At 41.8% G+C, this 18897-nt stretch overlaps 1 protein-coding gene across 35 annotated transcripts in view; it reads right to left on the bottom strand.

Annotated features, from left to right (window-relative positions):
• The window catches only part of Snap91 (synaptosome associated protein 91), a 117321-nt gene that overhangs the window by 55740 nt on the left and 42684 nt on the right, over positions 1 to 18897 (bottom strand). For all 35 annotated transcript variants that reach the window (XR_013052844.1, XR_013052838.1, XR_013052850.1 and 32 more), the window contains exons 5-9: positions 18595 to 18697; positions 17008 to 17101; positions 15377 to 15488; positions 4861 to 4967; positions 849 to 890 (exon numbers count right to left, since the gene is read on the bottom strand). Coding sequence is in view for 21 of the 35 variants with exons in the window: in XM_042281345.2 (XP_042137279.1) it covers positions 849 to 890; positions 4861 to 4967; positions 15377 to 15488; positions 17008 to 17101; positions 18595 to 18697 (458 nt within the window). In the remaining 14 variants the exon portion in view is untranslated. The remainder of the gene's footprint in view (positions 1 to 848; positions 891 to 4860; positions 4968 to 15376; positions 15489 to 17007; positions 17102 to 18594; positions 18698 to 18897) is intronic.

Here is an 18897-nt window from a genome sequence, read left to right as displayed (position 1 = left end):
AGATTAATAGAAACAGGTTAATTTAAGTTATAAGAGCTAGTTAGAAACAAGCCTAAGCTAAAGGCCAAGGTTTCATAATTACTAGTAAGTCTCTTTGTCATTATTTGGGGGCTGTGGTCCCCCCAAAAAGTCCAACTACAAGCATGTAAGAGAACAACTCTGCAACACCCCCTACAATACTGCTTCTAGTGTGAGGCTGAAATTTACCATCACAGGGTGTTAAAACCATAGCAGTTCCTGTCAATCATACTGAAGACCATTTATAACTCAGCATCTGTTCTCCTTCTCGGGAGCTGTACACCTGACAGCTGAAGCCCAGCCTTCCCTGTCATTTCCAAACGGGGCCCAGAAAGATCACTCCTCTATTAGCACCACTTAAAACATTTATCTAGGAAGTCCTCTTCTTCGCAGGGGCACGAGGGGAAATGCAGAACCTTGAAACCAGGGTTCCTCCATTCTGTGCTGCCCTTCAGACCAGTGCATGCAGAGAACAAGGAGAGCAGAAGGAACACTCATGTCCTCTGATGACCGGAAGTCACTTCTGAGACCCCATGCTCTGTCACAGACATAGTCACAGCTCTCATTGGTTCAAGTTCAATAACAAAGCAATGAGCCCAGTTAGAATATTCAGATGCCTTTAAAGAAGTCACAGCTTATGGGCAGAGAAATCTTCCTTTTCTCTCCAGAGATAATCAATAATTAGAAAAAAATAAGGAAGGCTGAATAATTTCTGAGAAAATTGGTTTGCTTAAACTCAAAATCTGTGGAATATTTACAAACTGTGATCATTTGTGGCAACCTATTAATTATCAAAGTCTTGTCTATTGATAGGCCCTCCAGACACTTACCTGCGTGAGATCAGGAATGTCACCTTTATCTATACCAACTTGCTGTGGATTAAAAAAAAATGAAATTACTAATTGGGTTTCTATGATTTTTTGGCATTTAATGTAATATCATGCATAGGATTTGTTAAAACTATAGCCTATTCTTGGTGTAAAGCAATTATTACTCTGTGTATAGCCTTACTTTAAGCATATGCTCTTTATGTAGTTTCCCACTCAATATAACAAGGTAATAATTCATTAATATAGTTAACTAACTATATTAGCTATAACAAGTATATAGAATTTTACTAGAATACAAAAATAAATAACATTCTGAAGTATAAATTTTAAAAGTGTCCCTTATGTTCAATAGAAGCTAAGAAATTATTAAACCATTCACACAAAATTTAAATAATTCTGTCCACTGAGTCCTTGTGGAATAGTTATTATCTTAAACTTTTTTGTTCAGGGAGTAGCTTCTAGCCTCTCTTTCACAGACAGAATCACTTTGCCACTTTATTACACATTCCTCTAGAGCAGCGGTTCTCATCCTATGGGTCATGAGCCCTTTGAGGGCTCAGATATTTATATTATGATTTGTAACAGTAACAAAATTGCAGTTATGAAGTAGCTATAAAATGATTTATGGTTGGGGGTCACCACAGCATGAGGAACTATATTAAAGGGCCACAGCATTAGGTAGTTTGAAAACCACTGTTCTAGAGTTTATACATAACCAAGGAAATTTGAAATATAAGTATTTCATTTTCTTCTACCAATAACAACATATGAGATACACTGGACTTAATTTTTCTTTTCTTTTTAAAAATAAAATCATTTTGGCCAAATTAACTCACAAATAAAAACATCATTCAGCTGGTTTTAAGAAGCCACCCTAACCCTCATCCAGTCCCAAACTAAACATCTCAGGGAACTTGTACATAGTTAGAATGGGCATTCAAGAGCAATGGAGCTAAGCTTGGGGTCTTACCCTTTCACTACCAATCACACTTTTATTTACTTATCCACCATGCACCCACACAATGTAGACCACAATAATGATTGGCTTTATGCCCTCTTTCATGACTCATGTGTCCCTTTGCCTGCATTCTGTCCTTCCCCGTCACCTAATGTTACTTTCTCTTGGTCTCCCTTCTAAGTGTTACACTATATCCACACTTACAACTATTTATGTATTTCCTTTCTGAGTTCGAGTCACCTCACTTAATATTGTGTTTTCCAAGTCTGCCCACTTTCCTACAATTTCATGATTGCATTTTTCTCTGCATTTTTCTCTTTTGTATTGGACTTAATTTTTCATTTAACAGTACAGCTTAGGGATATGTCCATGTCAGCACTGGGAATGTCCTACTTTTTAAAAGCACTGCATAAGCCGGGCGGTGGTGGCGCACGCCTTTAATCCCAGCACTTGGGAGGCAGAGCCAGGCGGATCTCTGTGAGTTCGAGGCCAGCCTGGGCTACCAAGTGAGCTCCAGGAAAGGCGCAAAGCTACGCGGAGAAACCCTGTCTCGAAAAACCAAAAAAAAAAAAAAAAAAAAAACACAAACAAACAAACAAAAAATAAATAAATAAAAGCACTGCATAGATTTCCTTGTCTAATTTATTTAATGGATAATGTATTAACTAATATTAAAATTGCTTTTAATTCTTAGTCTATAACTTTGTAATTGATTTTATTTATAATTTGCTTTGTAATTTGTTTATTTACAAAATTGAGGTTCAAAGAAACTAAGTAGGTTAAAGAGTCTAAGGCATGGTGCATCTTCTGTACTTAAGCAATTCCTAGAGGCCTTCCATGGAAACTGTCCAACTATCTGTATGCTGGACAGCTTAGTAATACTTCCTAAGTAGCTAAGATACATTTTCAGTTTACTGCTTAGGATCTGTGGCAGCAGGAATCTAACCCAGGGCCTCACACAAACCACACTGCACTCTCTCACTGAGATACACTCTCAGCTGCAGTTACACTGTTAAAATGACATTCTGAAAGCCTTCCTTAGATGCTTCAGGAAAATAGTTCTAACTAGAGATTAACCATCAAGTAGGAGCCCATACGATGCATGAGTGCTGCTTGGGACACAACTAAGGTCTGTACATCTATTGAAAATTTTCTGTATTGACTGATCATAACCAAATCATTCTATACTATCTTCAGTGTGTTCAAATGATAAAAAAACTACTTAAATATGAAAGAAAACAAATTCTTATAGTTATCCTACTAAACTTTAGATGCTTATTCTAGTAAAACAGGGTTTTTTTTGTTTGTTTGTTTTTGTTTTGTCTTGTTTTTTTGAGACAGGGTTTCCCTGTGTAGCTTTGGTGCCTGTCCTGATCTGTATACCAGGCTGGCCTTGAACTCACAGAGATCCACCTGGCTCTGCCTCCCGAGTACTGGGATTAAACTACTACCTGGCAAGTAAAACAGTTTTTTAAAACTAGTGTCCATCCCATAAAAAGTCTTATAAACATTCACAAACTGTATTGATACAGACCCTTAGAATGACAACCTCTCTACGCATCTCTTCTTCACTGGTGTAAATTTAACTTGTGCTAACATGAGGCATGAAGGGACACAAACACAAACTTACATTATAAAAAAAAAATAAAAATCTGTGTCAGCAATACTTTTCTCCTGAAGCTCTTGGGGCCTGCTTTGCTTACTGTTTTGGGAAGTATGTGCACACACTGCACACTGTTCAGTGTCATTTGGGGAAGTATGTGCACACACTGCACACTGTCCAGTGTCATTTGAGGAAGTATGTGCACACACTGCACACTGTCCAGTGTCATTTGAGGAAGTATGTGCACACACTGCACACTGTCCAGTGTCATTTGGGGAAGTATGTGCACACACTGCACACTGTCCAGTGTCATTTGGGGAAGTATGTGCACACACTGCACACTGTCCAGTGTCATTTGAGGAAGTATGTGCACACACTGCACACTGTCCAGTGTCATATGAGGAAGTATGTGCACACACTGCACACTGTCCAGTGTCATATGAGGAAGTATGTGCACACACTGCACACTGTCCAGTGTCTGCCTCCTATAGAACAAGTGGGAAACTGGGATGCACCTTTCCCAGGAGATAGTGGGGTAATGAAGCAATCTTCTGTGTAGAGTGCCTGAACATCACTGATCCTTTCACAGAAAGAACTGAGCAATTTTTACTAGATTATACTAATAACTGTGGCTAGACCATGGAGAAAATCATACAAAATATAAACAATGAAACCTGTGTAGCAGAAAACCTCAGGCAATTTTGTGATAATAATAAAGAAGTACAGACATGTTCACAGCATTACAGGCTTCACTGTTGAGCCTGGAGTCCATCACACTGCACCCCAGACTCTAGCAGTCAGTCAACACATGAGATAAAGACCCACTGGTCATCCCAGCAGAGGGCTACATTAACGCCATCACTTCCGGTATCAGCACAAGTCAAGTACTGGATTTCATAAGAGAAAAAATAAGCAAACCAACTAACCAAAACTCCAATTTACAGATAATCTCAGGAACGCCAACTGTGTTTTGCAGTTGTTGTGACTAAGTGTAATGAATATCCTTGAGAAACAATGTGCATTCTCCATAAAATAATTTATACTTGAGCATTTTCATTGTGATCAAGTCACTGACAGGGTAAGGGAGATCAAGATTCATGACTTACACTTTATAAACAATGGATAGATTTTTCTAAAGGCAAACACAGGGTTCAGAATAGAGCAGTTTCTTACAATACAACAACAACAATATTGTTATTATTTAGGGGGAAGGGAGGATTGGGCCAATTTGTAGAACAGAACCAATGTCATAACCCATGGACATTTCATTTGAGTGCATCTGACTGGGAGGCCGGGGTGTGGAACACTGCTCTGATTGACGGGTGGGAGGTGACTATAAGCTCACCTCTCATCCTCATATATCCTGGACTGGTGCTGGATGTCTTATCTGACCAGATGTTATGCTGCACATTAGTTCCGATTACCTTAGCAACAAAGCCTGGACCACTTACCTCCGCCACCTTGAGAAATTCGGACACTCGCGTCATTCTAGTTAGAAATCGTTTGTAAATTTCTAGCGCGTCTTTACATTGTCCTTTCTTCATCTCAAAAAACTTTTCTAGAAGAGATAAGTGATAAGCAGTTTGAAAACAGTATTCTGTTTTACTCTGAGCTTTTGTTCCAATGCTACTGAAAGTTTAAGGCCTGAGTGAAAGCGTAGGCAGGAAAACATTAAAATTGAACCAACAGGGAAGTGGAGTAGGTGAAGAAAGGTGCATGGTCATCATCTGTTCCCCAGGAAGCAATTTCAGCAACAAAGGAACTGAGTCAGAAGCATACAGGACCCACGACCACAGGTTAATTCATGACCCCCACGCTTCTGGATTTGTTTTAAAACCCGTTCCTAACGACAGCTTCAACTCAAAACTATGGCTGCCTTCTACAGCACCCTCATCCTCTTGTTTCTCTCCTGTCTCCTGTCCTTCTTACCTACTCTCTCTCTTGGGTGCTGGAGACTGAATGCTCTATACCAGGTGACATCCCAGCCCTAGGGTTTTCTTACTTGGTCATATAAAGCAATAATCAATATACTTTAAACCAATCATTTATTAAACCTTCTAGAACTGAAGCATTCTTTATAATTTCTACTCATGGAAGTTGATGCGTAAACTGGTCATAAATTATCTCCGTCAAATATTATAGTGGTGTTTTTAAATTATAAAGTGGAGGACTCTTATAACGTCATTTGGCTCACCAAACCTTTCCTGACTTTCTGCTTTGTGAGCCTAGTCTTTTTCTCAACTTGACTAACAGCGATGACCTTGTCCTTCTCTTTTGTTGTTATCCAACCCCCAGTCTAGAACTCGGTCGTTAGGGCACTTTGCTTTAATGACAGTATGACAATGTCTTTTTCAGGTACACGTTTCAAAGAAAGCTAGAACTTTCTCAGAGTTTTTACCAGCCATTCACCATTTCACTCTGTCAGTCATGACCAGTGGGCAGTGCGGTAAAGGACTGTCGAGAGTGGAGATGGAGCAGCAGGTAGCCAGCACCTGCTCTAAAAATGCATCCCTCTAAGTCTGCACATGGTTAAAGCCATGCTACGTCTATATTCTCTCGAATGAGAGTTCTTCATGTCATTCAGCTTGTAATTTTACTACCTCAAAAGTATTTTTGGTAATTTTCTTCAGAAAAGTTTGAAAATATATAATTAGGTGAAGAACTATTTACCTGGGGTAACTACTCATTACCTTCTGTTGACAGCCTTTGTTAATTTGACTTTTAACACAGACCTTCCCTGTGGGGCACTTAAATCAAGCCCTTTTCAAGGAAACAAACATTGTTTTCTTCATGCCAAGATTTGGCAAGATGAGTTCTATTTATTATTATTATTACTATTTTAGGAAGGGCAGCTGACAAGCTGGCCACATGTCTGTAAATGGCCCCCACTCGTGCTTACGGTCAAACTCAGTGGGTCATAAAAAAGAAACATGACAGCAGGGATGACTTGCTGGAAACAGAGGTCAAATCTGAAGATCATTTCTTGTCTACCTTAGCCTGGTTTTTAATGCCACTGACAGCATCACGCTGCTACAATGGAAGAAACCCTTTTGTGCTGTCAAAAATGGAAAATTGGGATTTATTCTGAAAAATTATACTTCTTCCTATATCTTCCCTTCGCTCTTCAGACCATTTTCTTCAAATTTCTTAAATTACTTCTCTCTACTATCACCTAGCTTATTTCTCACCATCCGATCTTCAGAAGCAACATGAGAAAAGAAATCAAATTGGGTAATATCAACTTTCCCTTTGAATTAATACATCAGCAGTTAAGCAATTTTCTTTGTCTCTTGAATTTTTTTTTGTTTTTTTCATGGTAAGTTGGGATTCAGTAACACAGGGCCTTCAATCGCCCTCTCTCCAGGCTGTAATCTCGTAGTTGTTTCTCTGATAGTGTAATAGCAATGACACAAGAAGGCAAAACAGTGTTTTACTGCTGAGGCGAATCTGAGAGGCTCCTTCATCCCCTGGAGTCAAAGAAGGAAAAGTCCAGACAAAGTCCTATTCTATGGAAGTGGACCTCTTTTCTTCCCCACTAAAGATAACATCTTGTTTTTCAGTACCTGAAATGATCAAATTTGACATCTGCAAAACTGTGATACGTTTCAGCATCAACTTTGGAATAGATTTCCACATAGATATAACTAGGCCTTAGTTAAGCAAGATATCCCACTTGGATGTCAGAGTTTCACTGTGACAATTTCATGTTTTCTAGCACCTGCCCCAGCTAGTTTCTATGTCACAGTGACACAGGCCACGGTCATCTGAGAGGAGGAACCTTAATTAAGAAAATGCCTCCATAAAATCAGGCTGTATAAGACAGGGCTGTGGGCAAGCCTGTAGGGCATTTTCTTACTTAGTGATTGATGTGGGAGGGCCCAGCTCATTGTGGGCAGTGCCACCTCTGGGTGGGCGGTGTTGGGGTCTATAAGTAAGCAGGCTGAGCAAGCCACAGTATCAAACCAGTAAGCAGCACTCCTCCATAGCATCTTCCTCAATTAGCTCCTGTCTCCAGGTTCCTGCCCTACTTGAGTTCCTGCCCTGACTGCCTTCAAGGATGAACAGTGATACGGAACTGTAAGTGGAATAAACCTTTTCCTTCCCAACTTGGTTTTGGTCATGGGGTTTCATCACAGCATTGGAAACCTGGACTAAGAGAACATCCAAACTGCCTCCAATTTACACACAAAGTACAGTCGTGAAGTCTTTGATTTCAACCAACACACATTTTGATAAGGCTCACTCCTATAATCAAAGCACATACTTGCCTCAAAACAACCAAGAGCCCAGTCTTGTGTGCCTATCTGCTAGTTAAGACTGTTACTTTACCAAAAGCAGTTCTGACCATGCTGATGGAGGCTACACAGCAGAACGAAAGAGATGCTTGGACCACTTCCCAAAAGTCCTTGATAGAAAACAATTCAATGGTCCTATAACCTTTTCCCCTCCCAATTTAGCCAGTGAGCTAGTGTTATCAAATTAAAAATTAAAATGGCTCACATAAGCTATTGTTTTCATCTAACCAGAAATTGCCTTCTCCATGCCATCTACGTATGAAATCAACATGGCTGAGCGGCTGTCAGTACCACAGAGGGAAGAACTACCTGGCTGAACTTGTCGGATTGCTAAGGGAACCGCAGGCACCAAAGCCATTGCTCTAGATGCTGAAATAGGAATAAAGCTAAGTGAGAGAGGATGAGAAAGAACCAACAAGATGTCATTGCTGGCAGGGTGCGGAGCCCAGAATGATGAGCAACAAAGATAATCGGGGTTGCAAGTGGGAAAGAGCAACAGCTTGATGAGAAAAAGAGATTAGGAGCGAAGAGTTCAAGAGTTCAGTTTTGGTGATGGTGCAGGGTCAGGGAAGAATCCCGTATCTGGATTTCCGAAGCCACAAACACTAAGAATTGCAATGCTGACATTCATCAAAATGGTCAGGACAGAAAGAACTGATTGGTGGCTCATAAGCCCTAGGAACAAGCTCACATCTGTAAGAGTGACCTGTAAAAAAATTAATAGGAAAATCTGCATATCTGCTTTAATGGTAACATCTCTAACCTGAAATGAAAATTCATTTGGTTTTGAACTTCATAGTTAGGGCAAAAATCTGTCCCCAAAGAAGGCAAATATCTCTCCGTCCCCCCAGAGCAATGTGCTTGATGTGAGTGACTAGCCCCACCCACCAGACTCAGCCCTGCACACGGACTAGAGCTACAAGATAACCCTGAGGCAGGAGCTGTCTTCCTGCGCCTTTCTGCTGCTGCTCAGTCTATTACTTCTGACAGGCAGAAGCCCGAGCAGCTGAGATGACTGGCCTCTAGCATCCTGCTACCCACTGCCCAGCTTCCTGGATTTAGAGGAGTCATGATTAAAGTAACAGTCATGTGATCATCCTTAATCCTGGATTACAGCTTCAAGGGTCCATTTCCCAGCTGCCTGGTGCTGTGAAGAAGCTGGGCCGTTGCAGCTTCTTATTTGTCAAGTAACCTGAAGAGGCAGCCTCAGAGAAGCAGATCCTGTAAACATGGGCACTCTATCCTAGGCGTTCCTTCAGGAGACAGAGCCCAGAGCCAGCTTCTGGAGGCTTCCATTAATTATAGAAGAAGCCCCCGACCTCCTATATAAATTCCTCTCTAGATGGAAAATGTAAAGCAGTTTCTGTTTTCTTTTTCTGTTTTTGTTTTGTTTTGAAGACACAGTATTTGGTACCTGATGAAGACTCCAGTTTGGGATCAGGTTTACAACCTGGTTAGAATTGCGGGTGATGACTATCTTTGCCCACAGAAAGTTGGGATCACCATAGACTGTGTTAAGCTTCCTACATTCTTCTAGAACGAAGCTTAGCAAGCCATGGGCTAGTCCACCACAGTGGGAGCAAGGCTAAAAAAACAACAGAGATAAGTGGCTGCTCTCACTTCTTTTGAGGAACTTTAGAAAGAGAAGGAAAACACATGATTTCATGTTAGGCTTGAGGCAAAGTCCAAGTGTGGTACTCCCAAGACTGTATCTTGTCAGCCCAGGCTTCCTGGGAAAATAAGATTTTCCTCATACACAGTTCCTCTGTTCCCATAACCCTCTCTCCCTGCCAGCTGCTTTATGACCCCAAATGTGATTTAGAATCCAGCAATTCTAGTCTATTAAGAATAAGATACTAAGGTCTAAGGAAGACCAGCCTGTTCAGACAGGAAGAAAATATTCCAGCTTGGGGGTGGGGCTCGTTTTGCTTGAACCTCCCAATTCCTCTTCCCAGCTGTCTTCCTGCAGAAACGCCGTGATGTCACAGAGAACATCACGAGGCTGTATGTAGAAGCTCCTCACCTACATTGGAGTTAAGCAACTACAAGATCACTCAGGCTGGCTTCCAGGTCTGGCACCCCATGGCTGCCAGGGAAAGATCATTCTAGTCTAGAGCTTTCTGAGGGGCAGACATGTACAGAGTCTGACTCAGGAGGGAGAATACGCATGCCAAAAGAAGGTCAAAATCTCACAAATTTTTGTGGACTGGACATCTGCCAGATAAAAAGCAAGATAACAAATTTAGTTACAGCTACACAAAAGCATACATTTTACTAGAAGTATTTAATAACTTATTAATTCTAAAAATGTATTTATGTTAGGGGCTGGAGAGATGGCTCAGAGGTTAAGAACACTCATTGTTCTTCCAGAGGACCTGGGTTGGATCCCCAGCATCCACATGGTGGCTCACAACTCTCTGTAACTCCAGTTCCAGGGGATCAATGCCCTCTTCTGATCCCGTGGGCACTGGTAATGGTACACAAACATACACGCAGGCAAAACACCCCACACACAAAACAAAACTTTAGGAAGTATGTTGATCTGAAATATAAATCTGATTGGGTACCCAGTTACCCCATCCCACACCCCGTGCCATGAACTCATCAACCCTAAGTGATAACAAATTAGAAAACTGGAATGGACTCCTAAAGCTGCTGAGCAGGGAAGGAAGAGCAGCAAATTAGATTTGCAATATGATCAGCCATTTATCAGCTTGGGTAAACACACCAAAGGCTGGCGATTTGAGCCTGAGCATCCGGGTGCCGGCTTAACGCAGAGGTGACCAAGAACTACTCTTGTTAGCAGGAATACACCTCTCAAGAGCTTCCTGAGAATGCAGGTTCTCAGGCCCCATCTCAGACCTATGGAGTTAGGAACTCAGTCCTAATGAGGACTCCATACGCTCTTGAGCAAAGTCCTTAAACTCTGCTAACCATGCTTTACGCTGGTCCTCAGTCCAGTGACTGTCCCAGAGTAAAGAAGCACAGCTGGGAAGAAGATACGCCCACCTGGACATTAAAACACATACATACACAACACAAACAAAGCCATAAAACCAGTTTTGAAGCATTTTCCCAAAAATGACTGGATAACACAGAGAGTTTACTCATTCCTCTTGCCACCAGGTGTAAATGCTCCATACTCAACTTCTGTGTGGATATTGCATTAGTCTCAGTTGACAAACCTATGACGTCACATCCGGTCACCCCCACAAAGTCCACAGGTGGTGTTCCTGGTGACTCTGATGTCCAGAAATTCACTGCTCAGGTGTCACACAACGTGTACACTGCCTAAATCCCCTGTGCTATCTATGCCTTTTCATTCCACTCCCCACTAACCAGCAGTGACCTTTAAACTGTTTCCTTAGTTTCAATTTTCTAGAATGACATACAGCTGGAATCACAGGTGATGTACTGTTTTTAGACCAGCCTGTTTAGATTTTCATCACTTGATGTCACAGTAGGCGGTACCTTTTCATGCGCTTATTTCACATTTCTGTGTCTTTGCTGGGAAGGTGTCTTGTAAAGTCCTTGACTTATTTTTTGTTTGACTGGAGTTGTGTAGCACCTTCCTTCCGCGTAAAACTGTCCATCTTGGAGGGAAGCCCCTTAAGACACAGGATGTTCTAACTGATGGGAAAACACTCCATTCTACTGAAAGCTCAGTAAGCTCAGGAAGCAAGCAACTAAAAAGCTTCTGGAAGTCCCTGAAACTGACCAGATTCATAGACTCACCCCCAGCATATACCAACCACAAGAACTGCTGAGAGACACTCAAATAAGCTGAGCTGCCTGGAAGAAGCAGAGATTAAGCTCCTTGGAAAACACACTCTTCAATCTGTCGAGCTACCTTCAGGTTGTACAGTGTGCTCCAGGTTTACAGATTTCCATGAACTGTTAGCCACAGTGGGATGGGCTTTGGTGAGGTAGCTGTTTTTTGAGTCATTTCTTCTCTTGTAAATATTCCCCAATAAAACTCATTGGTTCACCAAGTTGGACTTTGGTGGTATCCATACTTTGGTCTGTCACTGGTTCTCTATCTGGGGTATTTTTTTTTTAATCTTTATGTTTGTGTGTGTGTGTGTGAAGGGGCTTTGGCAGGCCTTGTCCATCCCCCATCCCCTCTTCCTTGCTAAACCATTAGATTACATTCGAGCCACCAAGGCCTATTCCCTTATTTGGCCACTTCCTCTTCTGAGGCTGCCTACCAAGGTCCAGCTATCAAATTATTTAAGTCCAGAAAGCAAAAGCCCCCTTCTGGCTACCCCAATGAACAAGCCCAATCAAAACAAACCGGTGGATCATGCCTTTAATTCCAGCACTGGGGAAGCAGAGGCAGGCCAGCCTAGGCTACAGAGTGAGTTCCAGGAAAGGCTCCAAAGCCACACAGAGAAATTCTGTCTCAAAAAACAAAAAACAAAAAACAAACAAACAAAAAAAAAACACCCCACCCAATTCATTCTAAGTCAGGTTTCCTTTTCCCCTTTACAAACTGCCATTTGCCTCTGGGCCATGCTGTCTCCTCTCTATCCAGAGGCAGTCCTTTGTCCTTCCAGGGCAAATATCCTTCCTCCCTTCTCCCTCTTCCTCTGTCCTCCATCTCCTGTGTTTGTCTCTTATTCCCTGCCCATTGTCCCTCTGGGGCAAATAAATCTCCTTTGTGCGGAGAACTTGGTCTTGGGGTATTCTATGCTCACTTTGAGGTCTCCTTCAATGTGTATGCCCATAGAGGCTAGGGGAGGGTGGTAGATTCCCTGGAGCTGGAGTTACATGTGGTTATGAGCTGCCCGATATATGGGCTGGGAACAAACCCCAGTCTTCTACAAGAATAGCCAATGCTCTTAACCTGAGCCATTTCACCAGTCCCATGAAGGGTAATGTCCAAGAATGCGGGATCCTAGGATGGTGCAATTTCCCTCTCAACATTTTACACACTCCAGTCTGTTCCCTTCTCTGCCTGGCTTCTGAGAAGATTGTGCACAGAATTCTTATTTTTGTTTCTCTACAGGTACAATGATTCTCTGCCCATCTTGAGTCTTCCAAAATTCTTGTCCCCCTGCCACTTTTGGGTATGTTTTAGTTTCTAGAGTTCAAAAATTATATGCCTTGTAGTTTGAGGGACATTCAAGTGATACTCTCTGAGTTTTTAGAACATGTGTTTTGGTGCCAGACATGAATTTGGTAAAATATGGTCTTCAACAGTTCACATTTTCCACCTAATTTTATCAGATTTAACTTGAGTTTATCAGATGAAAAACAACCCTAAACTGAGGGGTACCTGTGCTTTACCCCATTCCATCAGGGGGTACAGGAAACCAGTGTGAGATCCTAGAAGCAAAACAAGACTGGCCTGGTCACAACCTCCACACTTATCTATAGTCTGCCTCCAGCAATGTGTCCATCAGGTTTTCCTCCCTCCGCCCCAGCTCCCATGGCAGTTTTCACTTTTGACTTTCCACATGGTTAGCCAGGATTTGGCTATATATACCTGTCAGCCTCTCCAATGGTCCTGTGCCAACCCCTCTTCTAAATTCAAAGAGTTTTCCAGCCTGTTCAATTCTTCACATTAGGACAATAGTGACTTCTCAGGTCTTTACACTTGGACTCTGGAAAGGGGGAGTGGGCTTATCCACCCAGACTTTAAGAAATGCTGACTCTAAGATACTGCTGCCCCAGGGGGACTGATGTGACCTGATGTTCCACAGTTTGGATGGAAGCTTTGTGACCAGGAGACATATCCAGGGGATGTATAGAATGCCTTGTGGGTATTTCCTTTGTTTCTTGAAAAGGGACACACTTTGACACTAGCAAAGTTGCCACACTTCGCTGATCGCTGTGAGGACACAGGAATAATAATTCTACTTCATCTCTGCATGTTTGGTTTGGGCGAAAATGTTTTAGAGGTTAACAATGGTTACTGTAAGCTTAGTCAAGCAACGAGCCCCCGACTCACAGAGATCCAAATGTGTCTTCTTTCACCAGAAGAGAATCAACGCAATTTTTGGCACCTTGGAGGTGGCTACTGAGGTAGGAAATGCATTGATCTCTCCCCCAGTGAACAGAGACCATCAGAAGGAGTCGCTGTCAGCAGGCAGAGGTGCAAGCTTACAACCATCGTCTCATTTTAAGAATATCCACCTGTCTTGGTTGTCACAATCCCATAGGACATTACTCTGATGATACCAGGATGATGGTACCTAGTGGGCAAGAACTGCAGGTATGTCTTGATAAGTGACATAAATGCCAAAGGGGGAGACAGAAGGACATGCCACCTTAATAAGGTCTCTGAGTGTTCAAAAGTCTGGGTAGTTTAGAGAGCTCGTTATGTCATAGGTACATGTTGCAATTGGAGCTCCTTGCAACTAAGACAGTTCAAAGTCTGCTAAGCTGCTTTGGTTTTTCAGGAAACACACAGGACATGTGTGTGTGCTGCTGTAAGGAGAGCATCCTTCACAGTGACAGATAAGAGAGAGCTCAGGCAATAGAAAGTTCCACAACTGCTCCAATCTTAAGCCTTGGTTCCAGAAAAATCTAAAGGTACTCAAGTAGTGTGCAACACATTTACATGTTATGAAAGCCCTCTGTCATGCTCCAGCACAGGTCCACAGGGCTTGACAATGAAGCCATGCCTTCTTCAGACAGCAGTGATGTCCTTAAGAGTAGCCATCGTTGGCTTACTTCTAGAGACCAAGATCCTGACCAAAGAGCACCAAGTGGTCCTCAGACACAGAGTGGGTACTATGTAATCTACCAAGTTGTAAAGTTGGACAAACAGAAGGATATTTTAGGATATATGATATTATCAGTTGAGCAAGCCATGGATAAGTAGACAGGTTGTGTGAACAGAAGCCCTATTACCAGAGCACTGAGTCTCTCTTGTGCATAGCCATTTCTCTCAATTATCCTTTGAATCCTATCGGTGGCCTCTAGGAAATCCTCATGACCAGCTAACAGAGAAAGAAGAAAATCCCAGTTTGGTACTACCTGGAAGTAACATAGTTTATAATATCTCTGCAAAAGGGTGATCTGAATAAGAGAATGAAATTTTCATAGCCAAGTCTTTGATAGTAGACTATCTGCCTTTCCTCTTGTAACAAGACTTAGGGGAGACCGCCAAACTGTGGGGAGCAACTGCTATTGGGTTGGATGATAGGGATTTGGCAGTGTTAAGCTGAAGTATTGACGACAAGGAGATCAGGGTGGACCTGGGTGAAGGAAGTGAATCTACCTTCAAAATAGATAACTATGCAGATCAAGAGGCACACACTGCCAACAGGCTGTTAACAGTGAGGGCGAGAGAACGCTGTAGGAGTGGTAATGACATCGGAAGGGAGAGCGAACAGGCCGGACAGCAGAGGGTTCCTACCTTAGCTGGTGTGTGCCTCTCGTCACTGCTGATCCTCAGTGGGACAGGTCCTTTGAGTTGGGAGATCATCAATTTGCCTACCTTGTGCTAGATTTCTACCCCAGCTGTGGATTTATCCCCTCAGCCACGTGGCTTGGCTAGCACCACCCTCGGGAGTCCCTCGGTATCATGACCTCTCACACAACACTGCTTCTGCTGATGTACTCGTTGAGGGCTCAAGAAGTGAGACAAGGGAGTCGGCCCCACAGAATTTGTCAGCCTTATCACAACCCCTTCAGCCCAATGTTCCACAGCGGGGTCACTTACCAAGTAAGTTAATGACGCCATCATTGTAGCAAGCGAAAAGTTTGATAAGATCTTTGAAAAGAAGCATAAATGCAGCATTTATGACACCATTTGTTAGTTCATTTGGATGCACCTAGAAAAACGAGCATTTAACTTTAGCTGCACATCATCAAATTAGTATTCTTCTTAAATCACAATAAAATGTCACGAATGACCACTGAGAAATTTACTCATATTTTAAAAATGTTGGGTAATTTTTAGTAAGCCTAGCATTACCAAATGACTGGTCTCATATGCACCAATTATCTAAGCTAGAACCCTTAGTAAGGAAGAGGAAAGCTAAAAATAGATAAATTAAAAGAAAGAAAAAACATTAAGATTAGCTGTCCTATAAAGACCTTACTGTAAAAATCTGTCAAAGACCAGCGTGATGGTTTGCAATTTCTCCTTCAAATTTCACAAGACTTAGCTGTCCTGAGTAGGGCTCAATTACAGCCTAAGTCGTGAAATCCTAACAAAGACTTTAAGCTAGGAGTCTTTGAGGAAAGCGTTTTAGACAACTCCAATCACAGAAGAGCTGACAATGAGGACTCAGAACTTTCCTACATGTCAAAATACCTTCTTTTCATGAGTCAGGGCCTCTTAACTGTTATTCTTGAGTTAATTATACATTTACGAGCAGTTGTAAGAAGTAAAAGAGGGGGATCCCATATGGCATTGACCTACTTTCTCCCAGAGGCAGTAAAGAGCCCACAGAACTCTAGGTAGTCATGTCACAGGCAGGATACTGAACGACACAACTGACTGCAGTCTGAGTTCCCTGGAGTCACTGCATACACTACAGTTGTATTTAGTTCTATACAACTTTATCACACATATGCATCAATGTATCTATCACCGAAGCCACATTCAGGTATGTTTTCTAAATATATATATATATGTGTGTGTATATATATATATATATATATATATATATATATATATATATATATATATATATATAAACTATTTGGCCTGTGTGTATGTCTGTGTAACTCTTGTATGCCTGATGCTCATGGAGGTCAGAAAAGGGCATCTGATCCCCTGGGAACTGGAACTATAGATGGTTGTGAGCTGCCATGTGGGTATAGTAAATCAGACTCGGTTCTCTACAAGAGCAGCTACTTTCTTAACCACGGAACCATTCCTCCAGCCCCAACAGGTATGTTTTTGACAAATAAATAATACTTAGTGTCTTTGCCAGAAAAGACCTGTTATCTATGATAATGCAAAATCACTCTCTCTGGACACTTAAGTGGACAGTGTCACTTAAGTAGTCCACGTCAGATGGTTTTTGATAGGAAAGCACAGTCATTTAGCTGCCTGAGGCACACCTTGTACATACTTCACCCTACAAGCACAACAAACTACATTCTCCTCAGGATGGAAGGCTCTAAGAATGCCATGCTCACCCTTTTCCATGACGTTAGGAAACTGCTTGTCAACTCTGGAAAACCCTGGGGGCCTAAGAGCATGAATGAAATAGTCCTGTAATTCAGCTACATGAAGGCACTCTCTTGCAAATCCTGTGGCAACCTCTAACTGACCTGTAGCCCCTTTACAGAAAACACAAAGACCAATTATGCAAGAAACACTGAACGTGAGAAACGTACATCAAACTCCAGCAGCGCATCGATCTGCCCCTGCAGGATGGGCATGCTCTTCAGGAGCTTTTCGGGGACCATTGTCCTCATCACGCCGTCAGCCCTGTAACACAAACAGAAGCACACATCCTTGTGCACACTGCAAACACGAAACCATGTCTTTGTTCTGAGCCGTCCTCCTCACTTCCTGGGTAACTCTCCTGAGATCACTGTCAGGCATTAAGAGGTCGTGGCGATTGGCTTAGATCCTCTGGAAGAGCAGCACATGCTCTTCAATCAGTGCTTCTCAACCTGAGGGTCATAGCCCTTTGGGGGGTGTCATTTAACAACCCTTTGATAGGGGCCCCATATCAGATACCCTGCACAACAGATATTTACATTACAACTCATAACAGTAGCAACATTAGTTATGGAGTATCAATGAAAACAATTTTATGGTCGGGGGTCACCACAACATGATGAACTGTACTAAAGGGTTGCAGGAAGGTTGAGAACCACTGTCTTAAATGCTGGGCCATATCTCTAGTCCCTCTATCAATTCCTAAAACTAAAACAGAAAACCTTTACAACACTTTACCACTACTTTTAGTTAGGGGCAGACAAAAGATCTGCATAAACTTCTGGCTGAACACTTCAGTCAGCCCAGATTAAATCATCAATTTAGAGGTAAAGAAATGGCAACAATGTATTAAAATGCAATTTTTCTGCTTTGTTGAGGCTTTCTTAATCAGTAAGTAATATCAATAATTAAATTATGGTATGTATATTTCCTAGGAAAGTATTACCTCTCAAACCTAATCACCACATACACAAGTTCATTTTTACCTCAATTAAAATTAATATAAACACCCAGGAATAGTGGTACACACCTTTAATCCCATCACTGGGGAGGCAGAGGCAGGCGAACCTCTGAGTTAGAGGCCAGCCTGGTCTACAGAGCAAGTTCCAGGACAGCCAGGCCTACACAGAGAAACCTTGTCTCAACCAACCAAAACCAAAACCAAGACAAAAAATTAGTTCACAGAAATAACTATTTTCATCTAACATCACTACACATTGAAATGAATATTGTCAATTCTCTTAAGTTATTTAAAGATATTTACATTAAGAATGTTGAGGGGCTGGAGAGATGGCTCAGTGGTTAAGAGCACTGGCTACTGTTCCAGAGAACTGTGGTTTAATTCCCAGAACCCATATGGCAGCTCACAACTGTCTATAATTCCAGTTCCAGGGGATCTGACACCTTCATCCAGACATACATTACATGCAAGCGAAACACCAGTGCACATAAAAAAATTAAATATAAAAAGAAATCATCAAAGAAAATTAAAAGAAAAGAATGTTAAGTTGGTTTTAACAAATATTTGCATCACATAATGTCTGAAGAGCAAATCAGACTTTTCTGCATGAACACACAAAGTGCCACACAGTTCCATGGTAACTTCTCACATACCAAATTACTAAGCTATTTCTTCAGGTGACTGGGAACCAGGCCTTTCAGGATCAACATTAGTTGGCATATAAGTTTAAATAAATCTTGTATGCCTTGAGGATTTGCTGTGCTTAAATAAATAAGAGAGAGAGTGAGAGCCATACCCTTTCTTCACTCTGGCAAAGTCAAATGCCATCTGTCTGTAGGAGAACGCCTTTTCATTCAAGTATCTACTGTAACGCCTTATGAACGTAGACATATCATAACCTGGGGAGAGAGAGGAGACGAAGCCATTAACACAATGTCTTCCATTGTACTTTGTATACTAGTAATTATTTTTTTTTAGTTCCTTAAAATAGACAGGACTTGTCATGACTGCCTCTGAGAGACAGACAGAGCTCAACATGTGACAGCAAGCCTTATTTACCATCCTGCTTGCAGGCCAAAAGTCTTCCATATGGGGCACT

Source organism: Peromyscus maniculatus, chromosome 7 (assembly GCF_049852395.1).
Source record: "Peromyscus maniculatus bairdii isolate BWxNUB_F1_BW_parent chromosome 7, HU_Pman_BW_mat_3.1, whole genome shotgun sequence".
In the NCBI taxonomy this organism is placed as follows: domain Eukaryota; kingdom Metazoa; phylum Chordata; class Mammalia; order Rodentia; family Cricetidae; genus Peromyscus; species Peromyscus maniculatus.
Note: the sequence above shows the minus strand (reverse complement) of the source record. Positions and strands in the feature narration are given on the sequence as shown.